This window comes from Sminthopsis crassicaudata, chromosome 4, assembly GCF_048593235.1.
Source record: "Sminthopsis crassicaudata isolate SCR6 chromosome 4, ASM4859323v1, whole genome shotgun sequence".
Classification (NCBI taxonomy): domain Eukaryota; kingdom Metazoa; phylum Chordata; class Mammalia; order Dasyuromorphia; family Dasyuridae; genus Sminthopsis; species Sminthopsis crassicaudata.
The window spans coordinates 467,424,746-467,445,086 of record NC_133620.1 but is presented as its reverse complement, the minus strand read 5'-3'; the positions used below and the strand labels follow the sequence as shown (position 1 = coordinate 467,445,086).

General features: G+C 41.7%; 1 protein-coding gene across 1 annotated transcript in view; it reads right to left on the bottom strand.

Moving 5' to 3' along the window:
• Positions 1 to 4,868: 4,868 nt before the first annotated feature.
• The window catches only part of KLHL6 (kelch like family member 6), a 44,978-nt gene continuing 29,505 nt past the window's right edge, over positions 4,869 to 20,341 (bottom strand). The window contains exons 3-7 of the mRNA XM_074264201.1: positions 17,554 to 18,003; positions 14,112 to 14,349; positions 11,796 to 11,998; positions 9,149 to 9,362; positions 4,869 to 7,907 (exon numbers count right to left, since the gene is read on the bottom strand). Of these exons, the coding sequence (XP_074120302.1) occupies positions 7,606 to 7,907; positions 9,149 to 9,362; positions 11,796 to 11,998; positions 14,112 to 14,349; positions 17,554 to 18,003 (1,407 nt within the window). The 3' untranslated portion in view covers positions 4,869 to 7,605. The remainder of the gene's footprint in view (positions 7,908 to 9,148; positions 9,363 to 11,795; positions 11,999 to 14,111; positions 14,350 to 17,553; positions 18,004 to 20,341) is intronic.

Sequence of the window (20,341 nt, the reverse complement as noted above, 5' to 3'; positions counted from 1 at the left end):
GCTTCTATCAACAATAAATGTAAACTTTGAGAGGACAGAGATTGTCTTAACTTTTGAATTTGTGTTCTGAGTTCCTCCTTTCTGTAAATGATATCTCATAGATCTGTCATCAGTGTTTGGATTGGTGGAGTGTTTTGTTTTGTTTTTTTCATTAAAATCTCCAGGCTGAGAGAAACAAATGATCCAAGAATCAGGAGTCTATGACAGCAGTCCCCAAAGGGGACACGTAAACTGGGGGTGGACTCCGAATTGTACACTAGGAGCATTTTGGACGGCATTTCCTAGCCTTTGAGTTCCAGATTCTCTTCCCACCTCCCTTCCTATTGAGAACACAGGTTATTCATGTGTAGTCATGCAAAATATTTCCATAATAGTCATGTTGTAAAAAGAAAACATAGGCCAAGAAAAACCCAAACCTCAATTTTTTTGCTTCAATTTGTATTCAGGCTCCATCATTTTTTTCTCTAGGATGGATAACATTTTTCATAAATCCTTTAGAGTTATCTTGGGTCATTGTATTGCTGAGAATAGTTATGTCCTGCATGGCTGATCATTTTACAAAATTGTTGTTATTTTGTGCATAGAACATTTCACTTTGTGTAAGATCATGGAAGTCTGAGAGCATCCTGCTCATTTTTTATAGCACAATAGTATTCCATCATAACCATATACCACAATTTGTTCAATCATTCCCCAATTGATGGGCATCCTCTCAATTTCCAATTCTTTGCTCCCCCCAAAAAGAACTACTACAAATATTTTTGTACATAGATGTCATTTTCCTTTTTGTTTTTTATCTCTTTTGGGATATAGACCTAGTAGTAGTTTTCTTGATTTTCTCCCAAAGCTCAGGTTAGGAACCTTATTTTCTGTGAAACTTTAACCAGTTGCTCTTCCACACATACACCTCCAATTTGTTTCCTTCCTCCAATTAAACTTATCCCTCTATTTGTACTAAGAATTTATTTCAACTTGAGTAGATCCTTACTTATGTATCTCTCTCTCTCTCTTCCTCTCCGTAGAACTTCTCTTCTAGACTCTCTGCCTTTGAACTGGCTGTCGCCAGTGCCTGGAAAACACCCCCTCCTCACCTGCCTCAGAGAATCTCCTTCTTCCTTCAAGACTCAGCTCAGCCACCTCATTCTATAGGACACCTTTCCTGATCTCCGCCATTACTGGATTCCTCCCTTCCTAGTTACCTTACATGTAACTATTATGAGTTATTTGTACTTAGGCTCTTGATGAGCAGAGCAGCCTTCATCACTGGGGATGGGGATGCAGAAGACCTCCCTTTCCCCTGCTGCAGCCTGTTAACTAGTGACCCAAAGGAGAGCCATGGCTATCTACTGCTGCTGAGGGATGCCTTCTCTTCCTCAAGTCAGTCCTCATTGCCAAACTGTCCACTTCTCACTGTAGAATGGCCATTACCAGCTGAGCTCTGATCTTCTCAAACCCTCTCTTCTGGAGGTCTGCCGTAGCTTCATCCTACTTGGTCCCTTGGCTCCATTCCCTTCTTGATTGGGGATCATCAATGTTTCCATTACTGTCCAAGGTACTTGGAGCTTTACCATTCTTCCTGCTACTTCCCTGCCTAATTATGTCATCAGGTCTGCTTTAAACAGCACATAGGTGAGGGCAACTTCATGTGTTGTCTTCCCCCTAGTGGATTATGCATTCCATGACAGCAAGGATTTGATTTTTTTTCTATCTCTAATCCCAAATGATAACCCAATTTTTCTTTCTTTTTTTATTAAAGCTTTTTATTTTTAAAACATATGGATAATGGATAACTTTTTAACATTAACCTTTGCAAAAGCTTGTGTTCCAATTTTCCCCTCCATCCCCTAGATGGCAAATAATCCAAAATATGTTAAATATAGTTAAAATATATATATATATAAAACCCTATTTTCTATATAGCACAATGTTTGGCATATTATAAACCCTTAATAAATGCCTTCCCATTGCATATGATTTACCTCATTAGAATGCAATCTCCTTAAGAGTTGGGATTGTTTTTGATTTTTGTATGATCATTACCTAGCATAATGTCTGGCACAGAGTAGGTGCTTAATAAATAGTTGCTCGATTGATCAATTAGTTGATTAGTGACTCCTTTATCTTTTTATTCCTAGCATGCAGCCTAGTCTACTGCTGTTCAATCATTGTGTTTTGACTGTTATCTATTTCAAAGATATCATTGATAAAATTAAAGGTCTCCAAAAGTTTTAGTGCAGTTTTCAGCTTTCATTGGATACTATTTTAATAAGTTACTTAATAAGATATTTCACTAAGACTTTCAGGAATATAAAAGTATTTATTATGGGATTTTTTTTGTGGTGACTAAGAAAACAAAGTAGGTGCCAATCAACTGAAGGATGAATAAGCAAGTTGTGCTACATGAATGCAATAGGATATGGCAGTAGCATAAGACATGATGATAAATATGGAGAAGCCAAGGAAGATTTCTATGAAGTAAGCAGAATGAGAAAAACAATACACAAAATTACTATAATAACCTATAGAATCATAGTGACCAATCTTGGCTTCAAAGAAGAGAAATGAGAATTCATCATCTCCTTTCTTCAAGGAAGTGGGGGACCATGGGTATGAATCACTGCATATAACACTATATTTGGATGAAATATTTGTGCCACTGAAGTGGTTTCTTCTCTATTTTATTCTTTGCTATAAGGACTGGTTCTTTGGGAAAAAAGAGAAAGAAAAAGTATGGTAGGCATGAAGAGAAGAAATGTGGCTGATGAAAAAAAATGATGTCAATTAAAATTAAAAATTAAATTTAACAAATCATCAATAGTGTCTCTTAAGTGATGTCTTTAAATCTTCTATAAATATGTATGAGTTTCATATATATTTATGTTTACGGCAGAAACCCAAGCTGTCCATATAAATATATATATATGTGTGTGTGTATGTGTGTGTGTATACATATATATGTATATATATATATATATGTGTGTGTATATATCCATACATATATATATACATACATATATGTATATATATTTGCTGAGGCAATTAGAGTTAAGTGACTTGCCCAGGGTCAAACAGCTAGGAAGTGGTTAAGTGTCTGAAGCCACATTTGAACTCAAGTCCTCCTGACTGCAGGGCTGATGCTCTATCCACTGTACTACCTAGCTGCCCCCTACTGTCAATATTTTAATGCTTGTTATTTAAGGTAGAGGGTCTTCCTTAAGTTAAAAAGTCATCCTTCACACGCAGAACATTAACAAAATAAAATTTCTTCTTTCTTCATTAATTTATTTTTCTTTTTTTTTTTCTCACCATTTCCTTCTTCTAGCAATATCATGACAGGACGCCTACAGAACATGGAAAGGAGCCTATAGTTTGCCATCAATAGCAAAACCTAGTAATACTCCTTCTGCTCCATTAAGTTTTATAAATAAGCTAAAGTTTCACTTGGAGAAAGGAAAAAAACCACAATGTCTGATGTATGAACTCACCAGGAAAAAGAGACAGAATAAAATAGGATATTTTATTTGATACCCCCAATTTTCTGAATTAACTTGCTTCTTAAATGTGAAGAAATCTTGGCAAGAGGAAAGCAAATTAGAATTATTCATTGTCCTTGAAATATTGAATCAAGACTTGAAGGCAATGCCCCAGAAAGGTATATGGTCAGCAATTCAATGATGAGGATTAAAAGATAATGTCTTCCAAATTTCATTTTTCAATTTTCAATTTTTTTGCTTTTTTTTTTCTCTAAAATAGATAGACTAAAGGACATTATAAGATGAACTTGTATGGTGATGGGGAAAAAATGACTGCCCATTGCTGCTGTTTTCTCATTTTTGTGACTACTAAGTTTTGTTTATAACTCTTTCCAAAAGAAAGTATACTTTGGCATAATTATAATGTATATATTTTTATGTTTTAAATAAACAGAGCACACTTATTATTAGAGAGAGAGGGAGAAAGGGAAGAAGAGAGAGAGAGAGACAGAGAGACAGAGAGAAAGGAGAGAGAGACAGAGATAGAGACAAAGGAGAGAGAGAGAGAAAGAAGAGAGAGACAGAGAGAGACAGAGAGACAGAGAGAGAGACAGAGAGAGAGAGAGAGAGAGAGAGACAGAGAGACAGAGACAGAGAGAGAGACAGAGAGAGACAGAGAGAGAGAGAGAGAGAGAGAGAGAGAGAGAGAGAGAGAGAGAAAGAGAGAGAGAGAGAGAGAAAGAGAGAGAGAGAGAGAGAGAGAGACAGAGAGAGACAGAGACAGAGAGAGAGAGAGAGAGAGAGAAAGAGAGAGAGAGAGAAAGAGAGAGAGAGAGAAATAGAGAGAGAGAGACAGAGAGAGACAGAGAGAGACAGAGACAGAGAGAGAGAGAGAAAGAGAGAGAGAGAGAGAGAAAGAGAGAGAGAGAAAGAGAGAGAGAGAGAGAAGAGAGAGAGAGAGAGAGAGAGAGAAGAAGAAGAAGAAGAAGAAGAAGAAGAAGAAGAAGAAGAAGAAGAAGAAGAAGAAGAAGAAGAAGAAGAAGAAGAAGAAGAAGAAGAAGAAGAAGAAGAAGAAGAAGAAGAAGAAGAAGAAGAAGAAGAAGAAGGTGGGAGGGACAGAAGGAGTATTGTCTTCAAGGAAACGATTTCAGACCTTAATTCTAGAGGCCTGTCGATCCCAAGATGGAACAGTCAAAGCTGCCAGGATTTGTACTCATTTCTTTGAAGTCATTGGCCAGCTGCCAAAAATCAATAAAAAAATATATCAAATTCTCTTAAATTGAATTTTCTCAGATTGTAACAGAACTTGAAATTGAGAGCTCTTCCTGTTTCCATGCTTTGGTCCACATTATCCTCCATATCTAGAATGAATGAATCAATGAATTAAGCATTTCTAAAGCACTTAGTGTGTTTTATAAAGCATTATATTAAATGCTGGAGACAGACAGAAAAGGAAGACCATCCCTTTCTCAAAGAGTTCACTTTCTAATGAGGAAAGACAACATATTAGGAATGATCAGCTTCGAGTCAAGAGCGAAAGTGTATGAACCTCAGGATGGAGCAGACATGGCTCTTGCTAAATGTCATTTTCACCAAATTCTGTGATGGGGAATCATTTGGTAATGCCATGGCCTTTGGTGACAAGAGCTTTCTTCTGGGCTTCTTCAGGAGCTGTGGATGTAGCATCTAAAAGAGCAGCTGCTGAGTTATATCGTCCCAGGACCATGGCAAAGGGCAGTGGGCTGGAAACATTCCCAAAGCCCTGGGCCTACTGTCCTACCTTCATCAGTGACAGAGGGGAGATGGTGGTCAAAGTGCTGGTTTGACTTTCCTGGCACAAGTTCTCTTTCACAGGGTGTCTTGAGGTTTCAGCTAGGCTGGTTTACCTGCCTAGAAGGGTCTTGTTGAAAGGTAGCATGGTATTGTGGAAAGAAAGCTGATCTGGAGTCGGAAAACCTAGGTCTTCCATTAGCATCACATTGGCAAATCACTTGCCTTTTCTGTACCTCAATACATGAGATTGTAGACTTTAGAGCTAAGAAGGAGCTGGGAATCTATCAAGTTGACCTCTCCCATTATTTTTCAGATAAGAAAACTGAGGCACACTTGAGGAATTGGAACTTGAGGTCTTCCTAATTCCAACTACAGTTCTATCCACTAACCTGCCTCTCTTTTATGATTTGTTCCTCTGTAAAATGGGAGTCTCAAGCTCCCTTCCAGCTCTAAATGTTGGAATCCTTTCCAAATGCAGAACATGTCATTTTCTGCCTCTCCCTCATTGCCCCAACCTCTTGGCTCCCCCTTCCAACTCTCCTCTCCAATCCCAATTAAATGCAAATTCCTGAGGGCAAGGACATCTTCAGGCTGGTCCTTGTACCCCTGCACCTAGCATGGAGCCAGCTGTAGAGTAGGTGCTTCGTGCTGCGTGAATTCCAGTGACTTGAACTCCAACATGATAAAGAAAGGGCAGTTCTGGGGCAAATGTTTCAACCTGTCCATTTAGCCCAAAGCGGAGATGGGAGGATGGGAGAAAACACCACTCACATTTCCGTCCTTTCCCGGAGACAGGTAGTTCCCAAACCTTTTCCCCAACCTCTGCCAAGAGGAAAGAGACCAGGTCAGTGCATCTTGGTTAAGCTTTCTGCCTTGTGGTCTGGAGGCCAGCTCCATCCTCCATCGATGTGTTTGGTTTCAAAATAGAAATAAAGACATAATTCCTTTCCTTTCATGATTAATACATGGGGCAAGTCCCAAAACCCCAAAAGAAAAGAAATCAGATTGTTCTCGTCCACAATGGGGGTTATTCAAGCAAACAGACACACATTTCTGCATTCTTTTGGCAGTTTAGGAGTGTCTCCCACTAACAAGTATCATAATGACATCACAGGGAGGCACACAGAGTCATCACCAAGTTCTATAAATAAGGTTGTCATACTTGCAAAACAAAACAAAACAAAACAAAGGCCCACACATTGAAAGTTTTTTAAAAAGTCTTAAAAAATGAAAATAAAAATTACACACTAATGGAATAGGATTTTTGGCCTCAAATTTCCCAAAAGGATATGGGAGAGCTAAATGTCTTAAATGTGTTTGATCAAGATGAAGGCTGCACAGAGAGGCACATCAAGTCATCACCAAGTTCTATAAATAAGATTAAGTCACAGTTGCAAAACAAAACAAAATAAAAGCTCACACATTAAAACAGTTAAAAAAGAGTTTAAAAAGAGTTTTAACAAATGAAAACAAAAATCACACACTGGGGGCAGCTAGGTGGTGCAGTGGATAGAGCACCAGCCTTGAATTCAGGAGGACCCGAGTTCAAATCTGGTCTCAGACACTTAACACTTCCTGGCTGTGTGACCCTGGGCAAGTCACTTAACCCCAGCCTCAGGGGGAAAAAAAATCACACACTAATGAAATAGGATGTTTGCCTTGAAATTTACCAAAAGGATATGGGAGAACTAAATGATTTAAATGTGTTTGATCAGGATGAAGGATGCACAGGGAGGCACACAGAGTCATCACCAAGTTCTATAAATAAGGTTGTCACACTTGCAAAAAAAAAAAAAAAAAAAGAACAACAAACAAAAATGAAAACAAAAATCACATGCTAATGAAACAGGATTTTGGGCTTGAAATTTCCCAAAAGGATATAGGAGAACTAAATGTCTTAAATGTGTTTGATTAGGATGAAAGCTGTTCTTTCCTGAAATTTCCTTTTGGATTTTCCTCTCTTTTTGCCAAAAATGAACCAAAGCATTGACTACCCAAAGACACTGATGATTTTGGAAGCCTTAGTAGCTCTTCCAATGGTAGGGAACAAATGCACTGTTTGAAGTTGGAGCCAAGCTGCCCCTCAGGAAGGTGGCCTGTGTGCTTGGGCAGCCATCCCTTTTCCCTAGAGTGCTGGGCTTTGCTTCAAGAGGTCTGGGTACAAATCCCAGCTCTAACACTGACCACCTCTTCAGAATCAGATCCCGTGGCTGCTCCTTTTGCATCTGCTGTGGATCATGGTCCTTGTATGGCTTCCCCCACAGGGTTGCAGAGAGACAAGGGCTTTGTAAACCTTAAAACACCATATAAATAGGAAATACCATTAGATGTCCTCCCCCGTCCCTCATCTCTTGTCCCATCAGACTGAAATCGCTTCTGGGACAATCCGCCTGATGTGGGTGTAGGACTTCCTGATGGTCACACTGCCATGGTGGGAGACCCCCCGGGGCAGCACGCACTCCTCAGTCAGCTTCTGGGTCTCTGTGTCCCAGCACAGCACGGTGGCAATGACCTCATTCTTTTCATCCCGCCCACCAGTGATGTACAGTCGGTTGTTACAAGGGGAGATCCCACAGCTGGCCCGCTCCTGGCTGAACTGGGTCACCAAGCACCAACTGTCCTCCACCGGGCTGTACGAATACAAGGCCTTCATGGCCCCACCTGAGAAGACAGAGAAATGCTGGTCAGCCTCCTGGGCTGGACAGGTCTCCCAAGCCCTTCAAATCGGATAGGCTCTGATCCCCAGCAAGTGGAAGGCAACAAAAATCAGCCCAGCATTGGGCACTAGAGACAGAACAAGCAAGAGCTCTGCCCTCTAAGAGCTTCTCTTTTAAGGGTGGGGTGGGGTTGGTGATGGGAAGCCCAACTGGTGCTTATAATGTGCCAAGCAATGTACCAAGCAGTGGGATCCACAGAAAACAGACCATCCAAGTTCACAAAATTCATATTCTAGTTGAATACTAACAACACCAGCAAATGGGGTGAGTGAATACCTGCAAATGTATTTGTGCGTATGTATATATACATACATAATTGTATATTTAGCAGTTATATGGAGAAGTAAACTCAAGGGAAGAAGGAAGGAAAGTGTGTGAATATGTCCAAAAATAGATGTATATTTGTACTTATATGGAGGAGTAAATTTAAAGGAAGAAGGGAGGAAAGAAAGTGTGTATGTGTACAAGGAAAGTGTGTGTATATGTCCAAAAATAGATGTATATTTGTACTTATATGGAGGAGTAAATTTAAAGGAAGAAGGGAGGAAAGAAAGTGTGTATGTGTACAAAAATAGATGTATATCTAACAATTATATAAGGAGTAAATTCAAGGGAAGAAGGGAGGAAAGGAAGTGTGTGTGTGTGTGTGTGTGTGTGTGTGTGTGTGTGTGTGTACAAAAATAGATGTATATTTAACAATTATACAGAGAAGTAACTTAAGGGAAGAAGGGGGAAAAGAAAGAAAGAAGAAAGGAAGGAATAAAAGAAAAAAAGGAGAGGGAAGGAAAAGGCTAACAGGCTAACGGAGGGAATCAACACATTTCTGAGGGCTCAGCAGCAGGGCAGATGTAAAAGCCTGGCGATTTTAAGAATATAAAGGCAGAACATAGGACAAGATCTGCGTAAGATGCACTGGCAGTTTACATGAAGGCAGCTAAGTATTCTAAAAGTCAAAAAGCTGGAGAGCTCCATTCCAGACGATGGGAAAACCTGCATAACCAATCTTTCCAGGTTTATCTCGGGTTCCGCCCCTTTTGTATTCCATGTTCTGGCATTTAAGCGGCACTTCGTGGACCAGTCTGGGAAGTTGGGCAAAGACTTTCTATACAAGGCAGAAAGCCAGATTGCACTCAGGGGCATTTCTGTTCCCCAGAGTCCCGCAGTGCTCCCTGACCACCCACTTACCCACAACGTAGATGTGATCCCGGAAGCTGACGGCATTGATGCACTTGGCCTCCACTGGCATGGAGGACTTCAGACACCATTTGTTGGCCGAAGCATCGTAACACTGAGTCTTGTCCGTTGCCAGTTTTCCATTGGGACCTCCTCCGATCACGTACAGCTTCTTCTTATGGCTGGCAGCCGCAAAGGAGCTCACATGGATCAGGAGAGGGGCTGCCTAGCCCCCGGAGAGGAAGCAAGATGGTTGTGTCAGAACCAACGGCTCAGTCGGTCCAGTTCTCCACTCCCTGACCTCTCCCCTACTTTTCATGGCAGTTGGGGTTAAGTGACTTGCCCAGGATCACAGAAGTATTAAGTGTCTGAGGTCAGATTTGAACTCAGGTCCTCCTGGCTTATCCACTGAAGTATCTGGATTCCCCTCCCTGCCTGGAATCTTTTACCTCAACTCATTAAAGGTGAGAGGCAGCAGAGAGATGCCTGGATTTAGAGTCACAAGACCCAAGTTCAAATCTCAGTTCAGCCACTTTGTCCCTAGGCACTCTGGGGCAAGTTACACCTGAGGCCTCGGTTTACCTCCTGTTAAATGAGGACGTGAGACCAGACGGCCTTTGATGTCACTTTTAATTCTAGATTTATAAATCAAAGCCCTGAGATATCTGTCCTCCTTCCAGATGCCCTAGAGCTTCAGATAAGATTATCAGCATCTCCTTGGGACTACTGAGCACTCAGACGCAAGCACCCCTCATCTTACAGAGGAGAAACTGAGGCCCAGAAAGACCCAGGATCACTCCTCCAGATTAGAAAGAGACTTTGAGGCCATTTAGACTGACTTTATCATCTTTTAGAGGGAAAAACTGAGGCCCAAAGAGATCACAGGATCACTCCTCCAGATTAGAAAAAAAACTTTGAGGCTATCTAGACCAAATTCACCATTTTACAGAGAAGGAAACTAGATACATAGAAGTTAAATAAGTTAAGTGACTTGCTTTTAGTCACACAGGGTCTTAAGTGGGATTTGAACCCGAGACCTTGACTCTGAAGCTAGTGTCCTTTCTGCTTCCACCCCTTCCTGGATCTTTCTTCCTGAATCGCCATGTCCTGCTCTAGGGTGGGCCTACCACAGCCGCCTAAGAGACACACCTAAACCACGACAGTTTTTCCTCGTTCTCACCCAGGAGCCATTTGCCAACCTCAGCCTGATGAGTCACTAGCTTTGCACAGACCTCTGGGAGTGGATGCCCAAGACCACATTTTAAAAAGGCATCACCACAAATAAGGATTCACGGAAGGCCACAATGTCAACACACTCTCTCCCCCACCCTCCTCAACAATCTAGACAGTCCCTCCCACCTGCATACTCCAGGCCGAGGTCTCCCCATCTGCTCTTGAGTGATGAGGCGGCCCTTGCGGGCCCTTCCTGCTCTTTGTCCATGGTCTGAGGGCCAGGCCAGACTCAGGCCATCTTGTTCTCTCCCTCCTCCCCAGGGTAAACAATCAGGCTCCGGCCCCACTCCTCTCTGGAGATCACAGGACCGTAGACTTAGAGCCGGACGAGACGTTGGATCAACCTCTTCCTTTCACAGATGAAGAAACTGAGGCCCTGGGAGGCTGCTCGGAGGAGACCACCCAGGACTCCCAGAGCAAGGGCCTATTGTCCCACCCCTCCAATGATGTCAGATTTGTAGCTATTACCACATTCTGGTTTTCCTGTTCTAAATGCTAGAATGTTTTTCTTCTTGTCCCTGCTCCTAAGAGTCTTTTTTGTCTTTTTGCTGAATGGGACACTAAATTTGGGACCCAAGCCCAACTCTACTTTTTATCTACAATGTATAAAATGAAGGAGGTTGGACCAGATGGTCTCTGACCTTAGGTTGTATAAATGATAAATTGTGGGCAGCTAGATGATGCAGTGGATAGAGCCCTAGACCTGCAGTCAGGAAGACCTGAGTTCAAATGTGGCCTCAGACATTTAACACTCCCTAGCTGTGTGACCCTGGGCAAGCCATTTAATCCAAATTGCCTCAGCAAAATAAATAAATAATAAATGATGAATTGTTAATAAATAAATAAGGGAGGAGGCCCGCAGGGGTAAAGTGCCTTGCCCAAAGTCACACAGCTAGGACATTTTTGGAGGCAAATTTGACCCCCAGGTCTCCCTGATTCAGTGTCTGTCACTCTAACCATCACATCATATTATTTAATGCCAGGTCTGGGTACAAACACATCAGTGGACAAGCAAAAGAAGAGAGGATGATGGGGCAGTTAGACGGTGCCATTCAAAATCCAGTTCAAATCCGGCCTCAGACACTTAACATTTAGTGGCTGTGTGACTCTGGGCAAGTCATTTAATCTCAATTGCCTATTTCCCCCTTCCCCCCAAAAAATAACTAAAAAAGAGAGGATGGAAGAGACCCCTGCTGCCTTAGAAGAGATGTTCTCTCGTCTTGCTGAAGACATTCTCTCTTCCCTTCATGTGAGTTGCTATCACTACATCCTGAAGGGAAAAGTCTCAACAGCAAGGGACACTCTACCAACAACCCTTTGCATCCAAACGGGAAGGACACATGCGGAAGTTGAACAAAAGGATTCAAAGAATTTTTTACGGCACAGAATTTTTAAAATACTCCAAGAGAAAACATCTAGACTCTACCTCCGACCAGCAGTTATGAAAAGGGTCATATGTTTCCACATTATTAATTCTCTGTAGACCATCAAAGCCTCCAATGACATAGACTTTGCCACCCAGAACCGCCATCTTGTGTCTCCATCGACCAATATTTAAATACTCAATTTGGATCCACTTGTTGATGGAAGAATTATATTTCCAGACATCCTGTTGTGTTTCCTTACCACCTACAGTGGAAATAAGACATTTGTTATTGGATGAGAAATCTTAAAGCTCTATGTCAAGAAATGGGAGTAAGATTTTAAAACTAAAAGTCACATGATTCTGCTTTTGGGGAACTGGATTTCCTAAGTTCATGGATCCAGAGCCAGAAGGAGCCAGGAGAGGAGATATGGTTTAAGCCTCTTTTCTGTACCCACCCCCATTTTATGGATGAGAAAATTGAGGCTTTGGAAGATTCAAGTGCCTTGATCAAGGCAGGAATAAACATCCAGGGCAGGTCTCTAATACCAGAGTCAACATCCTTCCACCGTGCCTGGCCTAGAATAAAAGCTTTAAAAATGATTATTGACTGAATCACTGATTGACTAAACCAAACTACTTCTCCCCTATCTCAACAGACAGGACCCAGAGAGTAGAATGTAAGGTTAGAGACAGCGCTATTTTGTCTGTATACCAAACGCTGACTAGATGGTTAACTTCCATTGACTTGAACCAAATTTCTGAACCTCAAATAGGGAGCAATTTAGCTGACAAAGTAGAATCTACGTCCTGACTTTATGTTCTAGGCTGGAGTAGCGCTTCCCGACTTTGCCTGTGCCCTGGAGCCCTCGGGAGCCGCTCTGGTGAAGTCTGAGGCTGCTTCTCAAAATCACATCTTTAAATGTATGAAATAAAATGAAATATTGCACAGTTTTTACATCATGACATAATAATATTGCAAAGGAAACCAAAAGTTAGTGAAAAGAAGGATCCATTCACGTTCATGGATCCCCTAAAATCTGACCAATTAAGATCCCTTGAAGGTACCCTACCCCCCCAATATTTTCCTTCCCCCCTAGCTCTAAGGATCTCCAGTGTCTGGCACCTGCTGGTCTGATCAGTTTCCCTCTGGTGCAAACACAAGGAGCATTATCATGGCTTTGGGGCTGGAATGAGGAGTCTACACTAGGGTGATGGGCTGGGACGACTGACTCCATTCTGGCCTGCCCCATGGTCTGGAGCAGGGGTTCTCAAACTACTGCCCGCGGGCCAGATGCGGCCGCTGAGGACGTTTATGTGGCCCACCGGGTTATGGCAAATGGGCTGAGGGGCAGAGACAGAGTGTGAGCTTTTGTTTTCACTATAGTCTGGCCTCCCACAGTCTGCGGGACAATGAACTGGCCCCCTATTTAAAAAGTTTGAGGACCATTGGGAGGCAACTAGATGGCAGCAGTGGGTCAAGATGCTGCATGTGGAGCCAGGAAGAGCTGAATTCAAATCCAGCCACAATGTATTCTGATGGAAGTGGATATCTTCAACATAGAGAAGATCTAATCCAATTCCAATTCATCAGGTACACCCAGAAAAGGAACACTGGGAAATGAGTATAAACTGTTTGCATTTTTGGTTTTTCTCCCCAGGTTATTTTTACCTTCCGAATCCAATTCTTCCTTTGCAACAACAACAACAACAAAAAAAAAAAAAAAAAAAAAAAAAAAATTCGGTTCTGCACATATATATTGTACCTAGGATATACTATAAGATATTTAATATGTATGGGAATGCCTGCCATCCAGGGGAGGGGGTGGAGGGAAGGAGGGGAAAATTCGGAACAGAAGGGAGTACAAGGGATAATGTTGTAAAAAAAAAAAAAAAAAAATTACCTATGCATATGTACTGTCAAAAAATGTTATAATTATAAAATTAATTTAAAAAATGTATAAAAAAAAAAAAACAACAACAAATCCAGCCACAGACACTTAGTAGCTGTGTGACCTTGGTAGTCACTCAATCTTAGTTCCTTCTCTATAAAATGACCAAAATAACAAGATCTGCCTTCCACCTGTTGTGACGATCAAATGAGATGACAACGTGTGTAATGCTTGGTAAGCCTTAAAGCAATAAATAAACTCTATTATGCTTATATTATTACTAAGATGCAGCCAGGTGGCTCAGTGGTTAGTGTGCTGGGCCTGAAGTTGAGTTCAACTGTGGCTTCAGACACTTATTAGCTATATGGGCAAGTCGCTTAATCTCTGTTTCCTTAACCCCTGAAGAAGGAAATGGCAAAGCTCCAGGACCTTCACCCCCCAAATTCCATGGACATTACAGGGTCAAGTGGCCACAAAGGCGCCCTACCTGAAATGTAGACTTCGTTTTTTAAGGTCACGCAGGCAAACTCCACCCATTTCTTATTCTCACTCTCTGGTTCCTGCTCAGTAATGGGGAGCTTGGCTACTTCCAGGCGGCTGCGCCTCAGCGGGTCCAGGCAGGTCACTTCGGCCACGAACTTCTCATCTTTCGTGCACCCTCCAATGATCATAAACACCTCAGACTGGAATTCATGCATCCGGGGCTTGGTTCTCTCCGAAATGATCTGGAAGCCAAAGAAACACATCCCGTAAAGATGCAGATCTGCTCTAGTCGTGATAACGGCTAACTCGGATAGGTCTACCAAGCACGCTGTGGACAAGAACTCACTTCAAAACTGTAAAGACACAAAAGATCCATTTGCAGGCCTTGACAAACATATAAAGCCCTCCGTGTCCTGGTTCTCAGCTCCAGGAAGTTGGTAAAGGCTTAAAGACTCACGCCTGCGTCTCCTGGCACTATTACAGACCATGATTGTATTAATGAAAGTCTGTTCCACGAAGGAGACTGAGCAAGGCTTGTGTGAACACTACATTGTGTGATTGCCGGTGAATAATCCAAAAAATTGCATTTGTATTTCCGACCATTTTCTTTTTTTTAATCATTTTTTTATTGAAGCTTTTTATTTTCAAAACATATTCGAGGATAATTTTTCAACATTGACCTTTGTAAAACCTCTTGTTCCAATTTCCCTCCTCTTCCGTGCTTCTCCTTCTCCAGATGTCAAGTAATCCAAAATATGTTAAACATGGTAAAAATATATGTAAATCCAATGTAGACGTATATATTTATACAATTATGCTGCTGCTCAAGGAAAATTAGATCAAAAAATGAGAAAGAAAATAAAATTTGGGGGCAGCTAGATGGGGCAGTGGATAGAGCACCAGCCCTGAAGTTCAAATCTAGTCTCAGAGACTTAACACTTCCTAGCTGTGTGACCCTGGGCAAGTCACTTAACCCCAACTGCCTCAGCAAATAAATAAATAAAATTCACACAAATAACAAAGAAAAAGAATGAAAATGCTATGTCGTGATCCACCCTCAGTTCCCACCGTCCTCTCTCTGAGTGTAGATGGCTTTCTCCATCACAAGATCATTTGAATCGACCTGAATTATCTGACCAATTTTCTTAAAAGTCAGATTGCTCCTTTAGCTTTTTCTTAGTCTTATTTTCACATCAAGTTGAAGAAGACCAGCCTAGAATGTTAGACATGGAGTCAGATCTGGATTCAAATCCAGCCTGAGGAGCCCTCGATAGATTTCTCTTGATCTCTCCCAAAGCCCCATTTCCCTACCTGTAAAAGGCCAATAATTACATTAACTCCACACGGTGGCTGTGAGGACCACAGTGAGATGCTGTTTGTAGAGCATTCACTTTATAGGAATATAAGTTGTTATTGATATTTACAAATTATATAGTGTTAAATCAGTGTGAACCATGTTGATGATGAAAATATATGCTCTGCTAAATTTAGACTTGCAAAGCAATCCGTCCTTTTTTTCTTTACTGTTGTTGCAATCACAAACCAGGGCCACCAGAGGGTAGCACCGTCACTCCCAAGGTTTGAGGATTAACCAGACTGGTGCTCAAAGTTACAACCAGGAGTGTTTGTTCTAGCTCCCCATTTTACAGACGGAGAAACTGAGGCAGGGAGCATGAAGCGATTTTCCCAATGTCCCACGAGGAATAAGAAGAATAAGCCCTCTGACTTCAGTCAAGGCCCTACACGCCCACCCCCAAGAGATAGAACAGTCATAGAATTCAGGGGTTCAAGGGCATTTGGAGATCTTCTCTATGACAGATGGAAATGCTTAATCTTGAGTGGGAAGCCACTTAGTCCAACTCTCTCATCTTACAGAGAAGGAAACTGAGGCAGGGAGAGATCAGTATTTATTAAGTGCTTACTGCATTAAGCCCCGGGAATTCAAATACAAACAACAAAAGAAAGATTTGTTAGCTTAATCAAGAGAGGTAAAAGGGAGATATAAAGAGGTGGGGGCTGCCTGTTCAGGGGCAAGGTAAAGATGAGGGGGTCATGAGGGTGGTGGCTAAAGGGAGTGCTTGCCTCCTAGAATACAGAGTCACACTGACTCCTGAGATCTCTGTCAGCTGTGGTAAGCTGCCTCTCATCATCCTCATGCTTGTTGTTAGTATCATTATTCCTGTTATTAAGAGGCAGGCTGGTGCAGTGAGTAAAGAGCCTTTCTGTCCCTCTCTACACCCCACCCCTCCAAGGCAAGCCCCGCTTGTGACGCCCGTTTATCCCTCCTTTCCACCTGTCTAGCACCCAAAGGCCCCGCCAGGCTTGCTATTGTCGAGCTTACCTCCTCCCTCTGTCTCTTCCTCCTGCCTCACATCTCATCCTCCCCTCAGGGCCGTGTTCTAGTGTCTGGCACTCCCAGGTGTCAGTTAGCTCTCATAAACATCCCTTGTTGTAACTTGCTCGGGGAATCCCAGAATCCTCCACATAACTCGGATTCACAAATAGGACTTTTTTTTTTTTTTTTCCTGCCTTCTTTAAGACAAATTATCTTAGACCTCTCCCAAACCAGAAGGGGAATCTTCTAGACAATAAATAATTATTGTAAGCCTGACTTGGTTTAATCTTAGCCCAAGAAGCTCTAGGAATGAAGGGACTTTATCCACTCATGTAAATGAAATAAAGTAACAAAAATGTCAACAGAGCAGCTAGGTGGCGCAGTGGATAGAGCACCAGCCCTGAAGTCAGCAGGACCTGAGTTCAAATGTGGTCTCAGACACTTAACCCTCAGACAGACCCTGGGCAAGTCATTTAATCCCAATTGTGTCAGCAATAATAATAATAATAAATAATAAATAAAAATAAAAATGCCAACAAAAGGCAAAGTGGCTTAGTGGAGACAGAGCCTGCTTTGGGATGAGGAAGATGAGTTCAGATCTTGATTTTGACACAAGCTGACAAAAGCCACTGAACCTCTCAGGAAGATCCCCATCCGCTCCATCTCCTGTGCTGCATCCCCAGAAACTCTGCACCTAAGACCAGGTGGAAATCTACATAGATACAGGAAATTTCCTCATACTAAATGAAATCCCCAAATTTAACTTAGTTCCTTCCACTTTTTTTGCTGAGGTAATTGGGGTTAAGTGACTTTCCCAGGGTCACAGAGCTAGGGAGTATTAAGTGAATCTAGATTTGAACTCAGGTCCTCCTGACTTCAGGGCTGGTGCTCTATCCACTGCGCCCCCAGCTGCCCCTTGGTTCCATTTCTTACAAATTCACAGGTACATGGGATGTAAGGCTGGAGGGTCCCTGCAGATTACCCCCCACACCAGTTTTATAAAGGAGGAAGCCCTGACCCAGACAGAGGAAACGCAGGGCCTTGGCAGCAGAGCCAAGGCCGGCACAAGCGCAGCGCCGATGGCTTCGAAGAGCTCCCCTTTTGAGCCCACCTCGTTGCCTGACAGGTGATACATCCTCGCCTCCTGTAGAAGAGTGAAGACCTCAGGGCTCTGTCGGATAAGTGGATCCGCTTCCACCGTCTCCACAAAATACCAAGGGTCCAGAAGTGGCAAGCGGACATTTTCAAGGATGCGCGGGAGCAAACTGAGCCTCTCCGACTGCTTGTGCCGGACCCAGCACATCACCATCTCAAACACTTGGGACTCCTCGGTGACATAAAGGTCGTCGCTCTTCAGAGTGTGGTGGAGGGTGTCCACCGGCAGTTCCAGGAATTCGTCATAATTCAAGATTTGGGTGAAATTCTGAATGATGTAGCTTTGAACTTGCTTCTTTAAGTGGTCCAGGGAGTGTGTGTCTGCCAGCCTCAATATCCCGACACAGTTTTCGGGGTTGAGGGCTTCAGTAAGAAAACTAGCACAGGCATCTACCATCCTGAGGAACTGCAAGGAACACAACGGAATTAGAACATGTCACCAAGGGACCAACTCCTATTTGGTGTCTAGGTTTTCCTGAAATCATAGAAATACTCAAAAAAAAAAAAAAAAAAAAGGATTTTAAATATTTTTTGATAGGATTTTGGCCAAGCCACTTTTCCTCTGTGGGCCTCAGTTTTCCCATTTGTATATATATATATATATATATATATGTATGTATGTATGTATTCTCTTCTTTTCCTTATTGTGATTCCTAGTGAACCAATTCCATCTTATATTTTACTAATTTTACCAAAAAAATTGTTAAAAAAATAATAATAAAATGACCTCTGAGTCTCTTTCAAATCTAAATCCATGAAGCCATGATGTAGTCTAAATATTTTATTTTACAGATAAGGAAACTAAGACCTAGAGGGTTAAAATTACTTCCCAAGTTCAAATGTCAGGCCATCTTCTTCAGGAAAATATAATTTTATTATTCCCATTTCAACGGTGAAGAGAAAGACTCAGGTGTGTTGAGTCAGCTCCCAACAGGTGCCAACTAGAGAGGGAGGGAGAGACAAATTGAATTAAGTGAGGCAGCTCTGGAAGACTGCCCACAATTTGTGGAGAGGTTACATTCTCCTTTGGTGGAGAGAAAGGAACCATATGCCCATAATTACAGGCCTTGAAGTATGAGGCAAGTGTGAACATCAGGAGCACTCATTCTCCTTTATATAATTTTTTTTAAATTGGTTGATAGCTTTTGCTTTTATATCATCTTTATTTTCAAATGTATACCTGCCTTTTCCAGGAGAACCATCCATTCCTTATAATAAGACTAAAATTGAGGCAGAGAGAAAGAAGAGAGAGACAGAGACAAAAAAGAGAGATAGAAACAGAGAGAGAAGAGAAACACAGAGAAACAGATGTAGAGAGAGACAGAGACAAAGGAGAAATAGACAGAGACAGAGAGAGATAGAGAGAGACAGAGAGAAAGAAGGGAGGGAAGGACAAAACAGACAGATGCAGAGAGATGGAGAGAGATCTCAGCAAAACTAACAGATTAATTGTTCCAGCCCTCCAAAGGAAGGAAGGGAGTGCATTTATTCCTCTCATTGTCAAGACCAAATTTGATCATTATCCTTTTCATCTGCGCCATGATTATCTGGGTAAATCTAGGTCCCTACTCGAAACAACCCTGCTCTTATTTCAAGGAAATGTGACCTGACCCCTGTCCAAACAACTGGATTTGAGTAAGACAGTTTTCATGCATAGCAGCAGATGTCCCCAATGACAGCACAAGCAACAACACTACTGTTGCCTTTTCCTTTTTTTTTTCAGTAGTGTCCGACTTTTCACGACCCCATTGTGGTTTTTCTTGGCAAAGAACCTGGACTGTAAACCAGTGGATCCTTTTCCAGTGGGTTAAGGCAAACGGAAGTTAAATCACATGGCTGTTAAGTGTCTGAAGCTGGATTTGAACTCAGATCTTTCTGGTCCAATGTTCTACCCACAGAGTCACCTAGTTATCTAGCCATCTACCTACCTGTCTATTTATCTTTTTTCCATTTATTGATCTATCTATCCCTGTTTATCTATCCTATCCTATTTTTTAATCATCTTTCCATCTGTCTATATATCTTCCTATCTATCCTCCATCCATCTATATTTCTATCTAGCCCATCTCTTATCTATCCAGCCATCTATCCCTCTATTTCATTATATATTTCCTATATATTCTCTTCATCTTTCTATTTATCTATCCTATCTATCCTACTTACCTATCTATCTATTTATCCCTGTATCTACATATTTTGCTGTCTATTCCATCCCTCTGTCTCTCTCTGTCTCTCTGTCTCTCTGTCTCTCTCTCTCTCTCTCTCTGTCTCTCTCTCTCTCTCTTTATATATATATATATATATATATATATATATATATTTACACATATGTATATCCCATCTTTCTTATCTATCCCTCTATGTATCTATATATTTCCTATGTATCTTATCCATCTGCCTTTTTATCCATCTTTCTATTTAACTATCCCATCTATCTATCCCATGTATCTATCCTTCTATCTACATATTTTCCTATCTATCCTCCATCCATCTATATTTCTATCTATCCCATCTATCTTATCTATCCATCCATCTAACTATCCCTTTATCTACATATTGCCTGTACATCCTATCCATCTTTCTATTTATTTATCCCATCTATCTATCCTATCTCTATCTATCTATCTATTCATCCATCCATCTATCCCTGTATCTACATATTTTGCTATCTATCTATTCCATCTCTCTCTCTCTCTCTCTCTCTCTCTCTGTCTCTGTCTCTGTCTCTGTCTCTGTCTCTGTCT